Below are 25,955 nucleotides of genomic sequence, written 5' to 3' on the forward strand. Positions count from 1 at the left end.
GATATTTAAGATGACGTCCTATTACTTGGAACAGACCATTTTTATGTTAACACTTTTATCCACTAGATAGAGCTTGGCAATCATTTTTGGATGAGTGAGTCTTTTTAGGATTAAACCTATTATCATAAATTGCCCGCTCGATTTAGAATATCTCTCTAGATTTAGCTGGTCTCTTTGTAACCAAAAGAGAACAAGACAGGGGAGACTCAAATGCAACGATGCCTAGGCTTTTGTCAGTCAGCATTTATCCTGCTCTGATTCTCATTGGAGCGATGAGCTGTGGAGGGGCAAGGAGTGGCTGTCTCAGTGGCTCGCTGTGACTGCCATCAATCAAGGCAGCTGGCGGACACACAATTGGGAAGTAGGGATGATGCACTGCCTCAACTGATGGCAGTAACGTCAGCGTGAAAGCGGACTTCAATCCGCTCTCTGCTGAAAACGGGTCACAGGAGTGCAAAACAAAAAGCTCAGGCTGAAATTATCCTTTAACTGTACAGAAATGTTATTTGCCAGGTAAAAATTGTAAAATAGGATTGTCTTGCCTGTAAAACTTTTTTTTGTGGTGTATATTACAGGACACAGGATTATACTGCCACCTTCAGGAGAATTTGATACTGGCACAAGAAGGCTGTAAGTCCAGTAAGACCACTCCTGCTTCCAGCATGCCTCAGTTTAGTAGCAAAAAATTATAGGAGTGGATCATAAGAACAACTGAAAATACGCTAAGTATATTTTACAAGCAAGACTAAAATAGTAAACTTTCTTAGTTGTACATTATGGGACACATGATAGTATTCTGAAATACTGGGATGCATCAGCCCCACAAAGCACAAATCAATAAGTGAATGGCTCAAGCGAGCTTTAAGGGCTACCTGAAGAACATTATCACCAAAGCTGGCATCAGCTAAGGCCTGAACATCTGGAAAAACTCAAACGTGTGAACAAAAATCAAAACAAATGCCTATAACTGAAAAGCAATAACTGAACTAAAGGAGTGTGCCTTGACCAGAAAAGGGGGAGATCTGCCACTGCAGTTATAAGCTTGAATGTTGAGCTGACAAAACCAACTAGCGATCCTAGAAAAACAAGTAGACTTGTCCATTATGGGGACCTTCAAGAACGACAAAATTGGACTGACAAAAAGGTAGCTGTAGCTGAAAGATAACTCAAACAGCCCGCACCACATCGAGACAATGGAGGGATAATTACAGTATCAGATGGGCCCCTATACCTCGGGACCTAGGCTTCACAGCCAAGCCATTAAAGAGAGCAACCGAGAAGCAGGGCGGTAAACGGTTCCTTAAGACAAAAAATCTGTAAGGGCCCACAGAGGCCTGATGAGGTACCATGGCAGCTGGAAAGCCTCAATCCTGTGAAGCAGGTGACCCAGAGTCTTAGAGGAAGAACTGATCCCACAGAGTCACCAGGACATCCACTACAAAGGCCAGAGGACCCCTAGATCAGGAGAAATGGGTTAAGTTTGTTGAACCTGGAAGCCAGAAGGTCCACTTCTGGCATCCTCCAACAGAGGTCACACCGGGGTGAAAAGACCACCCTCTTCAGTGCAGGTGCTAATTATTCAAGAAGTCTCCAGAAGTCCACCTGCCAATTTCTCATGCTCGGAATGTGCACTGACAGGGTTGGAAGCAAACATTCTGCATTCTGTCCAAGAATTAGATCTCTTTTTCTTTTGAGTTGATAAGCTTCTGGTTCCTCTTTGACAGTTAACATAATGCTGTGGGGTTGTTGGAGTGAACCCTGGTTGAATGACGTGAGGTCCATCGTTGGAAAAAACAGAATCACGCTAAAGTCCAGACCAACCAAGGATTTACCCACTGCTAGCGCAGGAGAAGTTAGTTATCCACTAAGGCAAGGAAAACCTGGTTTTGCTGCAGTCCAGAGACTGCCTGGTCGACATTACTAGAATGAAGAGTTAACACTTTGGAATGATTTCGGGCATATGGGACTGCCTCGAAGGCCACCATGAAGGCCAGAACCCTGATGCAAATGCAGAGGGTTGGCTGGCTATTGGACTGTGGAGTCCGAGCATGGGAGCAGAAAATCTGAAGTAAGTCCTATAGATGGAAAGCCTCTGACAGAGCTGTATCCAGGACCAGGCTTAGATACTCAAATTATGAGAACTCCAACACTCACTTCTGAAGATTTAGACTTCCCCCACAATGGTCTGGAGAGTTTGAAGGATGACATCTGATAGAGCCTGTGTTGAATCTTCCTCAGAAGCAGGTCGTTCAAAATATCCCACTATGGGGATACCCTAATGCCCACAAAAAAACAAAACAGAGTGCTCCTCAATCTGGGAGTCACTACGTTACAAACCGCATCAAAAAACTAGCGGTAACAAATGCAACAATGCATTTACTTAAAGTAACTGTGTTTTTATATTAAAAAAAAAAAAAAAAGTGCAATTACAATTACACGGCCGCCTGCAAAACTTTGCGGCCAAAACAGGCATCAGCCGATGCACTGACATCTACCTTTTAGAATTTTGTAAAGGCGTGAACAGACGACCAAGTCGCCGCTTTACACACTTGAGCGGCATGCGCTTGATGTCGGAAGGCCCAAGACGTTCCAGTTGCCCTGGTGGAATGGGCCGTGACCGCAAAGGGGGGCACCTGCCCCTTCAAGGCATAGGCCTGTATTACAATCTTTCTGATCCACCTGGAAATGGTGGCCGCCGAGACCGCCATACCTTTTTTCGGACCAGCCACCTAAACAAACAAGGAGGCTGACTTCCGAAAGGGAGCCATAGCAGACAAATACACTCTCAGAGCCCGGACCACATCCAGGGAATGTAGGGTCACCTCCTTAGGATGTGTCGGTTTAGGACACAGAGATGGTAACACAATGTCTTCATTAATGTGAAACGCCGAAAACCACCTTTGGCAGAAAAGAAGGTTGCGGACGCAACACCACTTTATCCTTGTGGATAACCAGATAGGGCGAGACTTACAAGACAAGGCCGCCAGTTCCGAAACCCTCCTGGCCGATGTAATGCCCCCTATAAAGACCACTTTCTGAGAAAGTCAACAGAGAGATCTCTCTGATATTCTCAAATGGCAGTTTCTGAAGCGCCGATAACACCAGGTTCAGATGCCACAGGGGTAACGGTGGACGCACCGGAGGAACTACATGTTGGACCCCTTGAACAAAAGTGCTCACTAGAGGAGAGTGAGATGCCAGGGGTTGCTGAAAAAAAGACAACCAAGGCTGATATTTGTCCTTTAACCCCCCTGGCGGTATTCCCAAGTCTGGCTCGGGGTGGAATTTTTATACCAAAAGCGGTAACCCTGAGCCAGACTCGGGACCGCATCGCTGGATCCAGGAGGACGCTTACTTACCTTCTCCCTTGGATCCATCGATGTCCCCCCGCTCTACGAGCAGCTCGTCCTCCGCTCGATCTATCACATCGCCGGGCTCCGTTCCCTGCGAGCGTTGCGACGCACGGGGACAGAGATGGGCGCCAAATTCAAAAAGTAAAACACAGTATACATACAGTATAATGTAATCTTACAGATTACATTGCTGTATGTAATAATTTCCCATCCCCTTTGTCCCTAGTGGTCTGCCCAGTGCCCTGCATGCTGCCCAGCATGCAGTTTTATATTATGAAAACTGTTCTTTATGCCTGGAAACTGGAGATTGTCCATAGCAACCAAAACTGTCCCTTTACATCAAAAATGATTTTAGACCAGCTAGAAAACAGCGATAATAAATTAGAATCACTCGCAGAATTGAGCGATAGCAATTTGTGGGGAGATCCGTCATCAAATATTGAAAAGTAACGACAGTGACAATTCTGCAACTGAGCAAATTTCAGTGTTTTTGATTTGATTACATTATTGAATAATTTTTATTATTGTTATATTATTTGGTACAATTATTTATTATAATTTATGATTTCATTTTTCAAACTTCATCATACCTGGGATGCCTGGTTTGGACAGATTTAAGTGAGTTATTGCTAAGAATTACAGGACTACAATATAAAACACCAAATTTTCATGCAAAATAATTGAACCGCTTTTAGCACCTAAAATCCGAAATAATCGTACCGCCAGGGAGGTTAATGGTGCTTAAGGCCAATTTCTGGTCTACTCCTCGCTGTAAAGACAGCAGGATCTTGGATATAGAAAGGAGCGCAGATGACATCCTTTCTCCTCATACATGGAGATGTAGGCATTCCAGGTGTGATACATCTTCCGAGAAGATTACTGTGCTCTCAACATAGTTGGAATCACTGAGTCCGAAACGCCCCGGTTCCTCAACACCTGGCTCTCAATAGCCATGCCATTAAAACCAGCGATGGTAAAGCAGGATGGAGAATCGGACCTTGAGACAGAAGGTCCTCTTGTAACAGCAGTCGCCAGGGGGCATCCGCCACCAGGCGCACTAGGTCTGCGTAGCAGTGATGCTGGGGGCAATCAGTATTACTGGAATCCCCTCGGCCTCCACTCTGGGGAGCAGGCATGGTAGTAGCTTTAGCGGAGGAAAGGCATAGATCAGCTGGTACTGCGCGTCTGCCCAAGGATCTCTTGTCATGGACATGAATCTCGGCACCTCCGATTGAGTCGGGAGGCCAGAAGATTCATGTCTGGAGTGCCCCATCGCAGGCACAGTAGCCTGAACACCTCCAGATGCAATGCCAATTCTCCTGAGTTCAGCATCTGGTGACTTAGGTAGTCCGTCTGCCAGTTCTCCACTCCCGGTATGTAAATGGCCAATAGGGCCTGTACCTGTCGCTCTGCCCACTGAAGGATGTGAGCAACCTCCCGTGCGGCGGCTGAGCTTCTTGTTCCTCCTTGATTAATATATGCCACCGCCGTGGCGTTGTCTGACTGGATCCTGATCGGACGCCCTCGAAGTCTTATCGACCATGTGGAGAAGCATAGCCTGATCGCTCGCAGCTTGAGCACATTGATTGGCAACTTGGATTCCTCCTCAGACCAGAGGCCCTGGGTTGACTGAACTCCCATTACTCCACCCCAGCCAGTTAGTCCAGCAGTAAGCCTAGGTACTCCAAGCGCTGAGTCAGTACGATCACTGGACTTTTTTAGGTTCAACAGCCACCCAAATTCCTGCAGGGTCTGCATGGTGATCGCCACATCCTCCTCTTATTCTTAGGCAGAAGATGCACTCAGGAGGAGATCGTCTAGGTAACCTACGATTGCGATCCTGCGTTGTCGCAGCAACACCAAAACAGGAGCCAATACCTTGGTAAAGACTCGGGGGCTGATGCCAAGCCAAAAAAGAGAGCCACAAACTGGCAGTGGGCTTCCCCAACTGCAAATCACAAACTTCTGCTGCCAAAGGCATATGGGTATGTGCAGGTACGCATTCTGGATGTCCAAAAACGCCAGGGAGTCCCCTTGATGGAGTGCAGCGACTACTGAGCAAACTGATTCCATTCTGAACCTCTGTAATTTTACAAAGTAATTGAGGGCTTTTAGGTCCAAGATTTGGGGACTACAAACAGATTGGAGTAGAACCCCTGGCACCGGAACTGGTACTATCACCCCGTGACTCAGCAGGTCCCTTACCGCCCCCATTAGGGCCTCCCAGTGAGCAGGCAGTATGGGTATGCTGGAGGGGAAGAATCTGTTTGGTGGCCAAGAGAGAAACTATCTTGTAGCCAGAGGAAATCAGATCGCAGACCCATTTGTCAGACAGCCGAGAGGCCCACCGGGCTGCAAACTCTCGAAGGCGACCCCCCACGCGTGCTGCAGGCGGGGGCAAACTTCATGTGGTAGCACTTTTACTAGCAGGCTTGCGGTTCCAGGGATGCTTATGTCCTTCAGAGGTCGTCCTGTCGGGGGACGTTTAGCCGAAACCCAGAGCAGAAAATTAGGGCCCTTGCCTACATCGTGGCTCCTTATCCTTCCTGGCCGTGGGAGTAGAGTACTCTTACCACCTGTGGCATTTTTAATGATGTCATCCAATGAGGCTCCAAAGTGCCACTCGCCAAGGAAGGGCAAATCCGTCAGGGCTTTTTTAGATGCCTGGTCTGCCGACCAGTATTTTAGCCAAATCAGGCGCCTCAGCACCACTGCCGACACTGAAGCCCTGGATAACAGAGGGAGGGTATCCAGGGCCACGTCACAAACGTACTTAAGGCCTTGCACTAACTGGTCTGCTAGTTCCACGCAGACAGGGGAAGCCTGTTCCCCCAATTCGCAGTGCAAAAGTTTTGCCCACTCAATAAGTGTCTGACACAAGTGCGGATGCCAGTACTGGTCGCATTGCTGACCCCACAACAGTAAACAAGGAACGAGCCACAGCCTCGGCCTTCCTGTCCGTGGGATCTTTAAAGGCAGGAGTCTCCTCTATCGGGATCGTGGTTACTTTGTTTAACCTGGATACTGGGGGGTCCATGACTGGAGAAGCCGACCATTTTTTGAGAAGGCTCTCCTCAAAGGGGTAACGCATGGCCATGTATTTGGTCGACCCCATTCCTTGTATATGAACTTATCGAAATAAGTCAGATACGTAAACACCTTAGGTGTACGGGCTAGCTTCCGGGACCCAAAAGGGACCACTACATCAGCAGATGGGTCTACTGTATCCTGAATTTTCAGGGTATCATGCACAGCTGTGATAAGTGCTCCAACAAGCGCTTTATCACGCATGGACCCAGACCGGGAATCATCCTCACTGTTCGATTGGTCCTGGTCAGCGCCATCTGAAACGACAGAGCCCACGCACCGCCTCCATCTTGGCAACGAAGGTGTTAAGGACCGCCGACAAAGCGCCCAGAGGCACTGCACTGTCTGCAGGCGAACTCGTTGCAATTGCCTGGATTTCGGGGGAAGAAACACCAGTTTCTGAAGCCATGCTGACCCTACCCTGTCTGCTACCTGTTGGGGACTTAGGACAATGATGGTCCCACCCTCCTAACTGCTGCAGGCTGAGGGGCCCCCACCGCAGGACTCACCACCCTGACCGAGTTCTGCGATGTCCTGCTAGGTGTGCCAGTGTCAGCTCCCAGATGCCTGTGAGAGAAAACCGCGCTGTGCTGAGCCCCAGAATGCAGCGCTGAGCATGAAAAACGCATTCAGGCTTCAACAAAATGGCCACCAAACGTCCAGTATAAAGGACATATTCACAGGGAAAACGGCCGCCGGACTACAGTAACATGGAGTCAGACCATGCTTCTCCCAGGTCCCACCAAAAATGGCCACCAAGCACTGTATGCAGTGAGGGACAGTAAAAACAGGCAGAGGAAATGGCAGCACTACAGCGATCACAAGACACAGCCTCCAGACACAGCTACCCAGCGCAGCCCCCACCCCAGGTAAGAGCCCCCCCAGGGAGCCCCTGTCTACGGCACACACACCGCTCAGCAGCCCATGCAGCATCCCCCACAGGGAGGGAAGATAGGGATAGGGAGAGAAGAGAGGGAGGTAAGGGACCCCCGAACCAACTTCCCAGGGAATGCCCAGCTGCTCAGCCCCACCGAGGCAGAGAGAGCTGTACTTACCAGTCCTGAGGAGCTGGGGAACATTCCATCACAGACCCACTCTCCGATCAGTACGGGGTGGCTGCTGACCCGGCACACTGATGCAGACATCAGTAGCCCGGTCACACGTGTGCCTCGGAGCATTACGCTCACCGGCCGCCCCTGGAGCTGAGGGGCATGTTGTGGCCGACCCAGTATGGAGCTCTGGTCTGCATACGCTCTCTGGCCTGGCTGGGGAGACTACAAGGATAAGGATATCCAGCCTGTCACCCAGCCAGCTGTTGATAGCAGATCACAGGATCTTAATCTTGCGCAAAAGGCAAACTTCTGCAGAAAAAAAAAAACACAAAAAAAAAACACTGACCGATGGGCCCGCAGGGTTCCTAGGTCCTTCTCCACTAGGCAGAAAAAAAAAACTGAGGCTGCAGGAGGCAGGCTGGGGGGTTTGTTACCTAAGGGATCGCCCCTTGGGTTTTGTTGTACGTTAACATGTTCTGTCTAGTTCCCTCCTGAAGGTGGCGGAACAACCCGATAGTCTAAGAAAGGAGCTGTGTCAGTCGGTGAACGTAAGGGAAATTCGATTTTTTACAATTTTTTTTATTAGGTATGTTTTATAGCAGAAAGTAAAAATTACAAATTTTTTTAATTGTTGAATTTTTTAGTTTATAGCTCAAAAATACAAAACAGCAGAGGTGATCAAATACCACCAAAAGAAAGCTCTATTTGTGGGGAAAAAAAAACAACATCAATTTATTTGGGTACAGCATTGTATGACCGTACAATTGTCAGTTAAAATAATGCTGTACCATATCGTAAAAAATGGCCTGGTCATCAAGGGGGGGTAAAACCTTCTGGGGCTGAAGTGGTTAAACATAAATATGGCATACGTAACTGCTCTGTACAAAGGTTTTGCACATAGCTGCCCTGATTTTCCTACTCTTGGGTCCCTCATCTCCCCATTGCTGAGTACCCCCATAGCAAGCCGCTTATTATGAGGGCACTCGTGTGCTCGCTCCTGATCCCCGCTGTGTCCATAAGACACACAGAAGGAGGCTCGGCTCTGCCCCACCCCCTCCTCACTTGCTGTGATTGGCAGCAGTGAGAATCAATGGCTCCTGCTGTGTCTGAGCCAATGAGGGAGAGAGCCGGAGCTCTCGTGCAAATCACTGGATCAAGATTGGGCTCAGGTAAGTATTGGGGGGGTTTATAAAGGGCGGAAGGGGGGGAGTGCGAAGCTGCATACTGAAGGATTTAAACCTTCATGCATAGAATAGTAAAAAACCTCTAGCCTTTAGAATCACTTTACGCTTTGGAGCCCTGTATGCCTTCTGACTCGACTTGTGTGCAGAGTCCTAAGAAACCAACAAAGCACCATCCTTATCTTTCACATTTGAATGGGAAACAGTGGCTGCTAAAAATAAAAATAAAAAAAAATAAATAAAAAAAAAAACCCTTTGCGGAAGATGTAGAGGGGCAGGTTTGCGACTAACAAGGCTGACCTATAAATTCTGACATTGTAGCAGAAAATGCATTACTTAACCACTTCAGTCCCGGCAGGATTTACTCCTTTCCCCCCCATGTTTGTGACCCTTGTAAGCAGAAGACTAACGGGGCTAAAAGCGGGCCCATGAATTCTGGCATTGTAGCAGAAAATGCATTACTTAACTTTATCAGCCCCAGAAGGATTTACCCCCCTTCCTGACCAAGACCTTTTTTTTGCAGTACGGCACTGCGTTGCTTTAACGGACAATTACGCGGTCGTGCGACATTGTACCCAAACAAAATTGACATATTTTTTTCCTCCACATATAGAGCTTTCTTTTGGTGGTATTTTATCACCTCTGCGGTTTATTTTTTGAGCTAACAAAAAAAGAGCGACAATTTTAAAGAATACATTTTTTTTACATTTTGCTATAATAAATATCATGTATATAAAAATCTTCCAGTTTAGGCCAATATGTATTCTACATGCAATTAGCATATATTGATTGGTTTGCACAAAAGTCATTGCGTCCACAAATCTAGGGGATAGACTTATGGTATTTTTATTAATAATTTTTTTTTATTAGTAACGGCATCGATCAGCAATTTTTATCACGACTGCAACATTGCTATAAAAAAACGAGTTAACTGTGTTCCCTCAGCATGTTCTGAGAGATCACTGCTCCCGATCTCTGAGAGCAGTAGATCACTGTCATGTTGCTACTCAGAACAGGCAAAATACCTTGATTACATAGGCTTCCCCCCGTTCTGCCTCTACGTGCCATGATCGTGGGCCACCGGTGGACATCGGGACCCGTGCTAGCCGCCAATGATGCAGTGACATACGGATACATTGTTTTGTGCACCTGTGCCACTTTGTTGACATACATTGGCTTGAGCTGGTCGGCAAACTGTTAACAAAAGTGAGTGGACCATTCCAAAAGGTGTTAAGGGGGCTCCTGACCAGGGTAGTGACGTGAACCAGCAGGACCCCTGGGCCGCGCTCCTCACACCTATGATCCACTAAGGTATAGGTGTAAACACCCCTAGAGGTACTAACAATATACTGCATGACAGGAAGGGTTAGTACCACCCATAACAGTCACTAAAGACCGTAGGGATCCCAGAAGAAATCTCACAGAGGATCTCTGGTGCAGGTTCAGGAGAAGGCAAAAACGAGCTGGGTCCACACACGTTTCAAAATATGGGTACGCCCAGTGGGCCTGACCTAGGAAGCTGCACAGGCTCAGTGGGTTTGCCCAGGCCAAAGCTTGGGAGACAAAATATAGCTCCAAATTTAAAACAAATTAATCCTTCCCCAACTGAAGATATTGTGATTGCAGTCAGCGCTTGCTAAACCCCTAGGGAACTGAAATAGACCATCAAGGCTCCCATTTAAATGACAACAGCCCTTACAGTAGCAATCTTCAGTTCTGTAAATCTCCCAATGACAAGCCCCATGCAGCAATCTTCGCTCATCCAGCAGACATGGGTTTGACCAGAATGGGGGACCTTGGCCCTGAACTTAGGGCACCCTGCAGCTAAATCAATATGCTGCACCACGTGCCTAGATGAGTGCCAAATGCTTGATCCAGTGCCCTCCAAGGAAAAACAGACGTAAATGATACAGAACCTGCAAACAGGAGGCCCAGTGGCTCTGCAGAAAATGTAGCATCTTTATAGGAAACAAGGTCTTCAAAAAAAATGTCTTGAATCTCTGGGAAAAGAGATGTCTGTTCTTGTAAGGACAAACACTAGCAAACAACTGAGGCATGCTGGGAACAGAGTTATACTAGGCTGTAATTACAGCTCTGCCAAAGTCAAATTCTCCTGAAGGTGGCAGTATAACCAAGTGTTTAAGAATTCTATCCTGTGTCCCAAAATGTACGACCAACAAATGTATTTCAATTGTGTATTTAGAAGTTTTCCGGGAGTTTCTCTTTATGGTATATGTAAACGCAAACACATTCTTATTTGCTTTCTGTGGCCTTAGAATACCACAGACAGCTTTTTTTTTATTAAACATGTTAATGAGTGCCAAAAAAAAAATAGGATTTTTATAACAGCTTACCTGTAAAATCCTTTTCTTGGAGTACATCATGGGACACAGTGCCTAAGTGATAACTTAATGGGTATATAGACACCTTCAGGTGATGGACACTGGTATACCCAATACAGGATGTTCACTCCTCTCACCACATCAAGACAATGTCATGACTTTTCTTCCCTGGAACATGGTTTTGGAAAAAACTAGGACAATATCTTGGTCTTGGTTCAGGTGAAAACCTGAAACCACTTTCGGCAAAAAGTCTGGACGAAGGCGTAACACCACTCTGTCCTCATGAATAATCAAGGAAGGCTCTTTACAAGAAAGAGCAGCCAATTCTGAAACCCTCCTTGCTGAAGATATACCAACCAAGAACACCAGCTTGCTTGTCAGAAGGACTAAGGGAATAATGCTCTATTGGTTCAAATGGCTGTTTTTCTAACACTGACAAAACTAAGTTCAAGTCCCAAGGGCTCAAAGGTGATTTAACTGGCGGATTAATCCGTATTACCCCTTGCATAAAACCCTGGACTAAAGAATGCTTAGCAAGCGGTCTTTGAAATAAGATTGACAAGGCTGAGATTTGGCCCTTACTAGTACTCAAGGCCAACTTCATCTCTACTCCTAATTGAAAAAAGGCGAGAATTCTGCCTATGATATATCTTAGAGGTTGCCAACCCTTGGATTCACACCAAGAAACATAAGCCCTCTAGACTCTAATAAAGAGTTCTGGAATTTGGCTTCCTTGCATTAATTAAGGTGGAGATAACCGACCCGGAAAGCCCACGTTTCTTTAGAATGTGGGTTTCAATAGCCAAGCCGTTAAATTTAGCGTTCATAAAGTAGGATGGAATATCAGCCCCCTGTAAGAGCAGGTCTGGCCGTAGTGGAAGGGGCCATGGATCCTGCACTTCCATCTCTACGATTTCTGAGTACCATGACCTTCTGGGCCATGCTAGTACTACCAGAATTACCGGCTTTCTTTCCAGCTTGATCCTGCAAAGAAGTCATGGCAGCAACTGAATAGGAGGAATGCATAGATCAGTGAGAACTGATCCCATGGGGTCACCAACGCATCTGTTCCGCATGCGAGTGGATCCCTGGTCCTAGACACAAAGTTGACTAACTTCATGTTGAATCTGGATGCTAGAAGATCTACATTCCAGAATCCCCCCATCTTTGGCAAAAAGCCCAAAAAAGGTCAGTGTGAAGAGACCATTCCCCCGGGAATAACTGCTGGCAACTTAAGTAGTCCGCCAATTCTCTACTCTTGGAATGAAGACTGCGGATAGCCATGGGACATTCCTTTCTGCCAAAGTTAGAATATGGTTCACCTCTGTCTGCGCTGCAAGACTCTTGGTGCCCCCGTGGTGATTGATATAGGCCACTGTTGTGGCATTGTTGGATTGGATCCTGACAGGACAATCCCTTAACCTGAAAGTCCAGGCCTTCAGAGCCAGACACTTTGTCCGAATCTCTAAGATGTTGAAGAGCAAGGCTCTTTCAGTTCTTGATCACTGTCCTTGGACAGTTGTCTCTAGTAATGCTCCCCCAGCCTGAAAGCCTGGCATCTGTAGTTAACACTTTCCAGATAACTTGTCTGAAGGATTTTCCTTTCAGCAGATTCTGGGTTACTAACCACCAACTGAGGCTTTGGGACACCCTTGGGGACAGCCGCATTGGCAAGTCCAAAGCTTGGATCCTTTAGTTCCAAGCAGACAGGATACGGTTTTGCAACAGTCTTGAATGGAACCGCTTCGAACGAAGCCACCATCTTTCCTAACAACCTCATGCAAATGCATATGGAGGAATCTTTCAACCTGACCATCCCCACCAGCTCTCGTATGGAGTTGATTTTTGGCAAAGGTAAGAACACCTTTTTCTGGGCTGTGTCTATGATCAGGCCCAAATACTCCAGCTTTTTTAGCAGTTTTAAGGAAGGCTTCTCTAGATTGAGAATCCAACCCAGACTTTCCAGGTAACTGGTTGTAATGCGTACACTTTGCTCCAAGCGAGCCACCAATTGGTCCATTAGCAATAGATTGTCTAGGTACACCAAAACGGTTATGCCCTGTGCCCTTAACCTGGCTAGAGGTGGGGCCAGCACTTTTGTGAACACCGGGGGTGCTGTAGCTAGCCCGAAGGGTAAGGCTACAAACTGAAAATGCTGCCGTTCTACTTCAAATTGCAGAAACCTTTGGGAGCGGGAAATAGAGACATGCTGATATGCAACCCTGATGTCGATGGACGCCAGAAGTTCTCTTCTTTGTAGGATAGAAACTACTGACCTGAACGACTTCACGCAAAAGGATCGGATTTTCAGGAACCGATTTAGATTCTTTAGATCTAGAATGGGTCTGACATCTCCATTTGGTTTCGGTACCGTAAAAAGGTTTGAAAAAAAAAAAAAACCTCTCTTCTGTGGGGATCTGCATGACCACCCACTGAGCCAGTAATCGGTCTAATGCTTGAAACAGAGATTGTCTTTTCCCTGGATCTTTGGGAACGTTCAATCCACAGTCTCGTCTTCTGAGAAACTCCAAAATTCTAGTTTGCATCTTAGAGACACCGTGGAGATGACCCATCTGTCCTGAATTTCCTCTTGCCAGACTGAGTATTGTAGAAGTCGCCCCCCCCCCCGCTCCGGCGAGGGGCGCCTCTTCATAATGACGATTTAGTATTCTTTGTAGATTTCCGACCCCAGGTATAAAACCTGGGCCTGACCCTAAGGTTTTCCTCTAGAGTCTGATGGAGGAGGTCATCACCACTGCCTAAAGGCGGATGCCCCTGGCGCAGGAGAAAAAAAGTTAGTTTAAATGAATGATGTTTATACTTTTTGACTGGCAAGAGTACTTTTCCCACTAGAAATCGTTTGGATGTATTTATCCAAATCATCCCCAAATAGTCAATCCCCATGAAAAGGGAAACTAGTCAAACGTTTTGTAAGGTGCTTCGGCTGACCAATTTTTTTTAACCAAAGGATCCTACGCATGTGTACTAGCACAAGTGCAAGTCGGGACGCCTGATGAATAGTCTTTTATAGAGTCTATGGCAAAACATAATGCCTTTGGTAGTTCAGCCAATTCACGGGCCTGTTGTGCAGGGACTGACAGATGGCTATTGCAGTGACTGCAGGCTGAGTAATGGCCCCTGCCAAGGGAAAAAAAAAAGTTTTAACAGGAATTCCGACTTTTTATCTGTTGGATCTTTAAGCATTTGCGCATTGTCTACTGGACAAGTTACACTTTTATTCACACTGGAAATTGCAGCATCAACTGCTGGTACATTCCATCTTTTGGTGAATTTCTACTCCATGGGATAGAGAACTGAGAATCTCTTTGGAGGCAGAAAATGCTTATCCGGGTGATCCCATTCAGCATAAATAAGCTTTTCTAGTAATGCATTGACTGGAAACACATGAATAGGCTGTAAAGGTTTTAAAGAACCCAAGGAAGAAACCAATCTTTCAGCTGACTCTGTTAGGGGTAGCATGAAAGTGGAACGAACCATCTCTGTAAGAGTTTGTACCAGCAATTTCTCAGATTGTGAGGCTGAAAAAGGTTCAACTGTTTCCTCCACAGAGGAATAATTGCCTTGTTTTCCCTCGTGATTGCCTGAGGGTAAGACTTCTTCCTGTACCCACTGTTCCCTTGGTAAAGGGTTTGATGTGGGGGAGGGGGATAGCATGCTTCCTATCCATTTGCATGGAGGATGCGATTAAAGCCTCTAATTTTCCTTCTAGGCCCTGCAGGGCAGAGGAAAATGCATCTTCAGTAACCTATACAGGGGCTGAAGTGTTTGAGAAGCAGTTGCACCACCAATTGGTTCCAATGACTCATCCTGGCCCATATCTCGTATCTCCAGAGAGGATGACAGTGTGGAATTGGGGGTGGAATTTTTGGAACCTTTGTGGTAAATCTGGAAGCCATAGTGCCAAGCACAAAAGCAGAGGCACTTTAAGAAAATGTACTCCTTGCTGAGCAATAGTCTAGAAAAAACAATGCCACCATAAAGATCAGCTTTTAGTGCGGAGTAACAATGACTTCCTGTACTGGAAATGCCTGTATACATCCCTTACATGGCCCAGCGCTCCTGTGTCCTTGTGTGTCAGACTTCCTCTCTTCAGTTGCTCTGATAGAGATCTTCTGATAACGAGAGCTTCTGTTTTTAAAAGCCCCAAGTCTGAGCCTGATTGGCTTCCTCAGCGTCTTCCGCCCCACAGTGTGTGCGCTGTGTGCCCCAAGTGGATGCTACGTCCTGCACACAGTGCCGCCTGCTTTAAGCCACGCCCTTTCCAACAATCCGCCCCCCTCCTTTTTAAAAAAAAATGAACTAATCTGCACGCGGACGGAATTGGCGGGCCCTGATGTCCATGAAGAGTAGACTGCAATCGCCGTCTGGCACTTCAGCCAGACTTACGTACAAGGTCTGGGGGAGCAATATGACTTAAATAAAAGGCTGATGTAATGCCCATTGGGAGACCGCCACCAGACCCGAGGGGGGCGGTGGAAGAGGTGTTTTATCAGCAATAGTAGGTTCGGCTTCTGGTAGGGTTTGCAAGACAATGTCGTTTTTTGCAGGAACCATTATACATGACCATATGTTGCTTACAAAATGCTGCTGTACCCCCAGCCCCTTAGTTCCCTCAGGGGGGAGAGGAACACTCCATTTGTTCAATTAAAGAACCCACCCTTTGGCTGCTGGGACACACACACGCTGTTATAGCTGGACACAAAGCTGCTGAGAAGCAACGTACCAACATATATGAATTTTACTCCCTCTAGTGGAGACTTTAAGGCATACAGTGTTTTTCATATGGAAGAAAACAGCATAGGTGGACTTTTTACAGTTCCTAGGCTTCTTCCCTTATCTTTTCCTCGCTGCAGGATACTGCTGTAACAGACAGATCCAAACTTCACCCATCATGGCGGGCTGCGGTAGTAAATCTTCAAAGACCAGGTCCCTATTATAGGGGCTCCACTCCTTTGGACTTGTATAGCACCCCCTCAGGAGCAACTTTAGGTAATGTAACATGACCAAAAAGAGTCCGGGGATCCAGCCCTCAAATAGGCGTTACAGGCAAAACCTCGTTCTTCTATGCAAGGCCTGGGTACCATCCACTTTGGCCTCAGTGGCTTGGATGGATCCGGTCTGTGGAGGTTATTTAAATCCAGCATGGATCCCCCCATCGGAGCTCCTCAGAGCACATCTTCACTTGTGACCAACACCTTAGACACTGGGGAAAAAACAGAGGTACTCCTGGAAGGAGGAGGGGTTATATAGGGGAGTGAACTTCCTGTATTGGGTATACCAATGTCCATCACCTGAAGGGACCTATATACCCATTAAGTTATTACTTAGGCTTTGTGTCCCATGATGTATGATAAAGGAAAACCCCACCGATCCTGACAAAAATCCATGATGAATTTATACTGTAGCCTAGCTCAGTGTCTTTATTACAATGCTGAATCTTTAATAAAAGGGTGGGTAGATAAAATGGAGCACATAAAATACCTAGAAAGCAGAGGCTCAAATAGCAGGTACAGCTGAAACATAACTAACCACTATGGATGCCACAGACATGTATAACGCAGCCTAGATTAGTGTCTTTTTTTACCATACTGAATAGTCCAGAAAGGGTGGGTAGAGAACATGGAGCCTATACAAAAGTGCCAGAAAGCAGACACTCAAACAGGAGGTACAGCTTAAACAAAAAGCAGATGGGTGACATGCCAGCACAATTATAAATGATACAATTACAAGAAGCGTTTTCACATATCAAAAGGTCAGGTGCTAGACAACTGGCTAAACTTTGAGCATCTCCAGTTTAGAGAAAAATATTATGCAATCCACTAAGACATCCTACATTTGTAGGAGTGCAATGGCACACATCTTACCAATGAGGACACCCACAATCCATGTCTACAAACAAAGCAAGGCCCACAAACAAGTTATCATCAAGTTTTCTGTTTTATTTAAGATTTTAGTTTTAATTCTGTAGACAGAGGTACATTTTCTTGGTTTAGTTTTAGCGTCAGGTTATAACCATGTTTTAATTTGTCTTATTTTCCCCCCTCGCTTGTATGCTTCTCCTCTTCCCAATCTTCAATACTGCTGTAACTTCCAGAAATGCTGAAGTTAAGTTAGGTCAGGTGGCTGGTCAAACTCCCATACGTGACTTTGAAAATGATATGAAAAAGCTGTTGGGTTTGTCATCAACTGGTCACATTTCGAAAAAAGCAAAAACGGATTGATCTGCTGCAGAAAGAGCACATTAATAAAATAAAAAACGCAACCGTCTCTTTCCAATACCTAGACACGTGTGCCACTTGAGCAAAGAGCAAAATATCTGTAAGTGCAAAGACTGCCCGATTTTGCAAACGAAACACAGGTCTGATAAGGCAGATTATTCATGATGATTAAACGGTTTGGATCTTCGTGGCTGAAGAATTACAGAGTGCAGCTCAACAGCAGAAAGCATTTACAAAACACCTTTTGAGGTCTTGAATTACCAAAAATAAAAAAAAACACATCTGTACTGGTAGAGAGATTGGTTGACTGTAAGAAACAGTGGATTGTTTATTCAGCTGAAAAAATTCATGGCTTAACTGCATCATATCCAGTTAAAAAAAAGCCAGCTGTACTGAACATTAAAAGCACCACTAACAAATGGCAAATGAGGAAAAAAAAAAAAAAAAAAAAAAATGTGTCAATAAGTAAGAGACGATTCTACGTACTTATTGCATCTAAACCCCTTCAATTCCAGTGGGCCTGAAAATCAGTGTTGATAAAAACCTGCCCCTTTGGTCCTGAAGAAAATTAATGAAATGGTTTTGTTTGCCAGACCTTAAACTATTTAAAGGACAAAAAACTTCAACAAAACCTGAATGACATTTCATTTGAATGGTGCTCTCCATTAACAAAAACACGTAGTTACTTACTGATCATGTTAGAATACTAATTCCCTAAAGATTTTAAGATTATTTTTTTTCCTGCTACCTGCACTAGCTAGATCTGAGAGCTGTTAAATCACAATAAATTTATTTCTTTTTAAACAAAAATATATATCATGCAGCAGATCTCTTTTGAAGCGATTTAACAAAAACTTTTTGAATTTTCATCTCTCTAAATTTTTTTGGAAACTTGTGGTGCTCTTTGATGTTGGCCTCCTTCAAGAACGAGCTTTAAAACGATGACAGACTCTCAAATGGCAACTTTTTTGGGAGAGAGAAGGGGTTGGTGATCCCCTCAAAATGAAGATTCTTGATAATTCTGGAAACTGTTAGAGGAGAAGAAATTATATGTGAGGGAAACACTGAGGGGTTTATTTTGACTGAAAACTGTGGCTGAGGCAGGGAAGGACATCCCAAATTCTAGCAGTTCCATATATTTTTTTTTTCCTCAATGACGGTCCAAGGTGGAGCTCTGTAGTAAATCTGTAGGTGTTTTGGTAGGGGGTCTGAAGGCGGTCTGAAAACCTGGGGGTGGGGAGTGGAAACTGGCAGGATTTGTGGGGGGAGGGTATGGGCTCCAATTTGCTCTGTGTAGAGGGATCTGTGTGCTGAAGAGGTTGTTATGAGGGTGGTGGGGAGGTATACTGCTACTGGGGCCGTCCAACTCTGTCAGAGCTTGCAGGGACTTTAACCAGTGTGGTGGATTGTCATCTTGCAGAGGTTCTAAACCGTTTCCTGTCGATGACGGGATGCCTGGAAAAGAGAAAAAAAGCAACATTGTAAATACATGAGTAAAATGCTCATGCTACAAAATTCAGGAGCTAGAAGGTCTACATTACACCTTTTTAAATGCAGCCTGGATACCATTAACACCTTCATCTGACCACACCCAAAAGCTGCACGGTCGCTGGCTGTGGTTCCCTTGGCTTAAAGAATATTACAATTATTATTATTTTTGTTTTTGAAGTGTTTCTAAAAGTCTGTTTTAAATAAACAAACATGGTAGTTACCTGCTCTGTGCAATGGTTTTGCATACAGCAGACACAATCCTTTTCTTTTTGAGTCCCCCCACCGGCGGTCATGACTTCTCTCCCCTGCCAAATGCCCCCAGTAGCAAAACCTCTTGCTTATTGGGGCACTCAAGCAGGCTTGCTCCTAAGCCACACACGGTGCACTGCTAGGCCCTGCCTCCTCCTCACTGGCTGTAATTGGCAGCGGCAGGAGCTAATGGCTCTGGCTGCTGTGTGAGGCAAGGAGGAAAGACAGACCTCCGGAGAGCCACTGCTCTCATGCACATCACTGGCTCAAGATGGGGCACAGGTAAGTATAGGGGGGGCTGGAGATGCACATAGAAGGTTTTCCATGGTAATGGACAGACTGTAGGTTTGTACCGATACCATTTATTGGCGAGTACAAGTACCCATTGTTTGTGGCACGATTTTCATCAATACAGGAAAAAATTGGCACAAATCACACAGCTAAGAATTGCATGCGCTTTGAAGAGGAATGCAGTGCGATTAATGTCCAAACTGCATGAGATTTCCCCCACTGCAAGTGTGTGTGTATAAAAAAGGGAAAGCACCATCTAGTGGGCATTTTAAAAAATGTTAGACCTCACAGTACATCTGGTCACATGCAAAATAATCTACATGGGTGTCCCGGGCCCCCAAATCAGGGCTGCTGGGGGTGCTCAAAGGGCTGGAGAAGTTCAGAGATCCCGTGGATATAGGACAGGTGTGATGTCAGTTTAGGGGAGGACCACCTCTACATCTCCATCAGCCCTGTGAGCACCTCCAGCGGCCTGTGCATACAGGCTTTATGTACTGTGAGTGCTAAAAAAAAAATTTAAACTGCCCACTAGACGGCGCTTTAGTCACTTTCTACACACACACACACACACACACACACACACACACACACACACACACACACACGAGCAGTGGGGGAAATGTATGCGATTTAGACAGGAATCGCATCTCATGCAATTCTTTGCAGTGCGATTTGCATCCATTCATTTTGTCCTGACGCAAATTGCACTGCAAAGTATAGGTTTTGAGAGCATTTGGGCGAGTACCAATACTCATGCAAATTGTTGGTATTGGCACCAATATTGGTGCATCCCTAATGCATTACGGTAAAAAAACTTGAACCTTTAGAACCATTTTAAGTTTTAAAGTGTAGAATAAATATTTTTTCTTGCTGTGTTGGTCTTATTCAATTTTCATTTCTTCTTCAGCGGACCCAATGGAATGTGAGAATTTCCCCCTAAGCTAGTGCACAGTGAAACCGTTGTCCCCACAAAACAACCAAAATCTTCTATTTCTATTCCTCCGACAATTGGAAAAGGTTTGAATTATTTCTATGATTTTCCCTGTGATTATCACTAGGGCCAAAAGAGCAGCAACAAGTTATTTTATTCAAGAAGTGCAGCTATCCCTACAGTAAATGTAGAAATGTTGTGGACATTTGACCATCACAGCTATACAAGCTTGTTCCAAAACAAGATTTTGGAGTGTCTTGGTGGGAACTTGTGCTCCTTCACCAAAATGTTTACTTGTAAGGTCAGGTGGTATGTTGAATGAGAAGACCTAGCTCTCAATCCGCATTTCAACGCATCCCAAAAGGTCAGGCCTCTGTAGGCCCACTCAAGTTCCTCAACACTAAACTGATCAAATCAACATTGTGGAACTGTTTTTGTGCCCAGGAGCACAGTCACGCTGACACAGAAAAGGGCCTTCTCCAAACTGTACCCCAGGATTGGAAGCAAAAAAATAAAATAAAATAAAAAAAATTGACTCGTATATGTCATATCTTGGAATACAGTAGAGGACACATGCAATATATTCATATAACATGAGTTGTTAAAAACATGTACCCCCACTGAATTGACTGCGTTCACACCAGGCCAAACAGGAGCTTGTTTCTGTTCTACTGCTTGTAATAAACGGTACCTTTTATATAAAATGTCAGTGCACTTTGAAGTTTTTAATAAAGGAGCCCAGGACTATTCCGACACTTCTGCCTACATGTAAAAATCTGTATTTTGTTAATGGGCATTTTTTTCTTTCTAGAAAATAACTTCGAACCCCCAAACATTATATGCTTTTTTCAAGCCCTAGAGAATGAAAGTGTGGGTGTTGCAACATGTTAAGTCACACCGTATTTGTGCGTTTTTTCCGAAAAAAATACACTTTAATGAATTTTATTGCACAAAAACACAATACCCAATTGTTTGTTAAAATATAAAAGATGGTCTCACGCCGAGTAAATTTATACCCAACAAATAAGGCTTTAAAATGCGCATGCCCGTGGAACGATGAAAAACTACGTACATTATATTATCCATAGGCGATGCTTTATAAGCCCTTACAGGTTACTGCTTTAGATTTAAACAGGAGGTCTCGTGGTGGAGCAGTCGCAATTTACATACCAACGATCTATGCACAAGTTCGCCTTTGCTTATGAGCACAGTGGGATGGGGTGCTTTAAATAAAAAAAAAATTCAAATTTTACACCGTCTCTTTAAATTTTTGAAATAATTTTTATTGCTATTACAAGGAACCGTCACACCAGTTAGCTTCTCCAATCACTGCTACACCAATGCAGTGTTGTCTCTGCCTGCACTAACCCTGGTCTATTTATTGAGTAGGTTTCTGCCCGATACCAAGACCGATCCTTTGCCTGTTTGCTGACCATGTCTCTGCCTATGACCCATCTGCACATACCGTTGACTATGTTCCTGTGAGACACCAAGCCAGTGAACACAGCATTCCCGGGGGCAGTCCTATACCCAGCAGGCTACACTTGCTTGGCTTAAAAGAACTGGCACCGCTACCACTCTTTTCCCTGACGACTTGTATAGAGGTGACCATTACAGCTCATGCTACAAAACTGGTTGATTTGTGTCATACACAAGATACAATGTTCAGTACATTCCAGACAGTGATATACTCAAAAGGAGTAGCAGAATGTGTTTTGAGGTGTAATTCAAAGTATGCCCATGCTGCGTGTGAGAAATAGATTACCAATTTAGTGTAAAAAAATAAAACGAATTTCCAGCTTTAGTTGCAATTTAAAGTGGTTGTAAACCCTTACAAACCACTTTTACCTACAGGTAAGCCTAGATTAAGGCTTACCTGTAGGTCCAAGAAATATCTCCTAAACCTATACAGTTTAGGAGATATTTACAAAAAGACAGCGGCGCGCAGGCGCACTGGGCAGGCCACAGATTGCAGCGAAATGCCGCACGTGTAGGCTCCCGTGCGCATGCGCGGGAGTGACGAATCACAGTGTCGGAGCAGCGAGACCTGGAAGTCGCTCCGGGATACATGGCTGCGGCGAAAAGGAAGACGAGGGACCGCTTCGTTCTCAGGTAAGTTATTCATAATGAGCTAGTATGCTATGCATACTAGCTCATTGTGCCTTTGCCTTACAGGGTGTGTTTTTTTTTTTTTTTTAAAGATTGCCTTTACTTCCTCTTTAAGATCATGCAGGCCAAGCTGACCCAAACAAATTATTTCCCCAACATGTGTAACCACTGGATTTTCTGTATGTAGCTGATGCTATTGTCAGCCTAAGCGGCACTCAGCCATTCATAGAAAGCTTTGTATTCTATCAATGAAGAGTCAGAAATGGTGACATCATCAGCCTGCCTTTCTAACTCAGCCAATCAGAAGTTGAACAACGTGAAGGCTTTTGTGGACAGAGGCAATTAACTGTTCAATGTTAGCAAGCATGTTGTGGAAGCTTCCTCTTTAATATAGAGACATATAGGATCTGCATACTGTATTTGGATCTGGTTCCGATTAATAAACGGGAGTACGAGAATTTCTGAGCCCTAGATGGCTGTATTAAGGCCATAATCTGTACAAGGAAAAGTGACAGAAAATTCTGTTTTAGTCTGCTTGCTTGAAATAGAGTTAGAATTGAATGCTGGGACTGATGTTAAAACTGGGTCCTGCTCTGGTGCAAGGGACCCAAACACTTACCTGCTATTTTGAATTGGCTCACTTTTGCCTGGTATCTGCCATAGCTCCAAGTGAGGGTATTCCCCTGTGGGGTACTCAGAGTAGATTGTGGGAGGATAGGGTAAGCATGTCCTGAGTGCAGGGTAAGCCAGATTTAGACCTTCCTGCAACTAATTCATGTGGTGAAATGGGCAGAAGAAACCTTATAAGGGCTCTAGGTGAAAGTGGCGTTAAAACGAGCTACCAGTGGTGTGATGTAGCGGTCGACCGATATATCGGGCGATATTTGGCGTTTTTTAATTAATCGTCATCGGCCGATTGTGCTGTTAAAAAAGGCATATGATATCTTCAGTGTGACTTGCAAATGACTTCTGTAATAGAAGTCAATGCAAGTTGCCTGAAGACATCAGCGAAGACTTGTTCCCTCTCTGGGCAGTCTGCCAAGAAAAGAGCAAAAAGATAAAATTTTTACACTTCTGAATGAATTCAACTCCCTGTGTAGAGTTCTCAGTTTAACCATTTAAAGACTAAATCTTTTCTGACACTTGATGCTTACAAATAAAAATCATGCATTTTCTGCTAGAAAATCACGTAAAAACCCCAAAAATTATATATTTTATTTAAGGCTGCTTTACCGTCATTTTAGCGGCGCTATTCGGCTGCTAGCGGGGCACTTATAATCCAGCTAGCGGTGGAGGAAGGGGTTAAATGCGCCGCTGCCAAAACGCATTGCAGGCACTTCGGCAGCGGTGCCCATTCATTTCAATGGGCAGGAGCGGTATACACCACTCCAAAGATGCTGCTTGCAGGACTTTAACATCCTGCCAGCGCATCACCTCAGTGTGAAAGCACTCGGGGGTTCCACACAGACTGCAGGGGAGCTGTTTTGCAGGCATTTTACAGGTGCTATTTTTTAGCCCAAAAGCGCCTGAAAAACACCCCAGTGTGAAAGGTGTTTAACTGTTAGATTTTATGAGATGAAGGGGGGGGGGGGGAATCGGCCTAACATATCGGCCCAAAAAAAAAAAAATTGGCATCATATATCGGCTGCCATGATTTCTAAATATCAGCATCGGCCAGAGAAAAACCCATATCGGTCAACCTCTAGTGTGATGTATCACCTGGTCAGTCACCTGAAACTGAATGGTTCAATTTTCACCTTCAGACACCATCAAAAAACTGGGGACTCACTGATTGGAGTAGGTGGGAGGTGATCCAAAGAGAGCACGTACTCAAAAGCTTGCCAGTGTCCAGTCACATGTAGGTATGCACCTAAAACCCCAGGTGTATGAACATTGCCTGTGCCCTCTAATGTATAATGAAGACATATCGTGGTATGCTGTAGTATTTATTGACCAAACGTTGCAGCCATCCCCATTGATAACTGCATTCTCACATCAAAAAAAAATAAAGAGTACACTTTGCTGGAAACAAAATCTTACAAAAAACGAGCTGATAACATTCCTCCCCCCAAGCTCGTACCTTCCTCCTGGACTTTTCCATCAAGATCAAGCATACAACTATCAGTCCCCTCTCCCTACACCAGGGTAATAGGTGTAATCTTAGACTATGACCTGTCCTTTCAGCCCCAAATCCAATAGCTGGATTTAAGGCTGAAGCCCAGTCGCTGGATTTGGTGCTGAAGCTTGAAGACTCCACCTCCGTAACATCTCTAAAATCTGCCTCTTTTTAACTAATGACACTATCAAGCTACTCATTCTCTCACCTAGACAATTGAACCTCCCTTCTCATGCCTACCTCTCCATAGGCTATCCCCTGTTCAGTCTACAAAGAATGCTCCTGCCAGACTCTTTTACCTTACCAAACACTCAGTGTCTGCCAATCCCCCAACTGGCTTCCAATTGCCCAGCAAATTAAATCAAACATACTATCATACAAAGCCATTCACAACTCTTCCCCAAGCTACATCAGCAAGCTTGACCCAAACCATCCTCTCTGCTCGTCTCCTTCCATGCTCATCTCCAGGACTTCACCTCTCCCATTCTTTAGAACGTTCTACCTCAATCTGTCCAGCTATCTCCCACTCTGACCACCTTTAGGTGGTTCCTAAAAACACATCTCTTCAGGGAAGCCTACCCAACCTACAACTAAATGAAGTTTTAACTCTTTCATCAGCACATTCCCCACAGTTATTACCTTGTGTACCACCCTATTTGATTGTAAGCTCTTAGGCCCTCTTAATACCCTCTTGTATGTTATTGTAACTGCACTGCCTCCCTAACTGTTATCACTATATCAATTCTGAATAATATTAACCCATGTTTGGGGTGGGGGTATCTACATTTCTAAATAAAAGATGCACTCAAAGGGTCAGCCCATCTCAAAATGCTAACTCTCCACCAAGTTTATGGTGGAGATTTAAAGGGACACTAAAGCCTGGCTGAAAACAAATCCATTCAGTATGAATCATATTCTATTACTCTAAGCCTCTTCCAAATGTATTTTGCTACTGTGATCAGACTTTGTTAGAAGGTAGCTATGTGGACCCATGTAGAATGTAGCCACCCTGTAGACTAGGAAGTATGGGATTTGTGGATTTGTAGTGTCTATAGAGCAGTGCACATGACCTCAACATGGACTGCTCGTTTCAAATAAATATACAGTGCTCTGTATAAATGAGTACACCCCAACGGATTTGTCAGAAAAGCTTTACTTTCCTTTCAGAATAAACATTTTCTATGGGACACTATACTACAAAATACTCCCACAAATACAGGCCATTGACTGCAATCAAGATTTGTTAATTTACACACACAAAAAAGCATTTTTACTAACAAATTCATTCAAGACCATAGTGCAAAAATGAATACACCCCAATGAAAGTCTTAGGAGCAAAGCTAAATTTTAGATAATAAAATTTTAATTACCAAGAATTCAACTACAAGCAAGTCTAATTATTCATTAAAGATGTGTCCAGCAGACAGTTGATTATAAAAAGACATTACTTAACAACCCCTTCTGATTTCCTGCTGTCAGCAATGGCACCACAAGGAAGAGAAATGTCACAAGAT

General features: G+C 44.8%; 1 protein-coding gene across 8 annotated transcripts in view; it reads right to left on the bottom strand.

Annotated features, from left to right (window-relative positions):
* Positions 1-16,954: 16,954 nt before the first annotated feature.
* The window catches only part of CNOT4 (CCR4-NOT transcription complex subunit 4), a 179,390-nt gene continuing 170,389 nt past the window's right edge, over positions 16,955-25,955 (bottom strand). For all 8 annotated transcript variants that reach the window (XM_077469200.1, XM_077469198.1, XM_077469199.1 and 5 more), the window contains one exon: positions 16,955-18,709. In XM_077469200.1, coding sequence (XP_077325326.1) covers positions 18,405-18,709 — 305 coding nt within the window. In that variant the 3' untranslated portion in view covers positions 16,955-18,404. The remainder of the gene's footprint in view (positions 18,710-25,955) is intronic.

This window comes from Lithobates pipiens, unplaced genomic scaffold, assembly GCF_037356315.1.
Source record: "Lithobates pipiens isolate NorthernLeopardFrog02 unplaced genomic scaffold, aLitPip1_a1.2 Scaffold_8, whole genome shotgun sequence".
NCBI classification, from domain to species: Eukaryota; Metazoa; Chordata; class Amphibia; order Anura; family Ranidae; genus Lithobates; species Lithobates pipiens.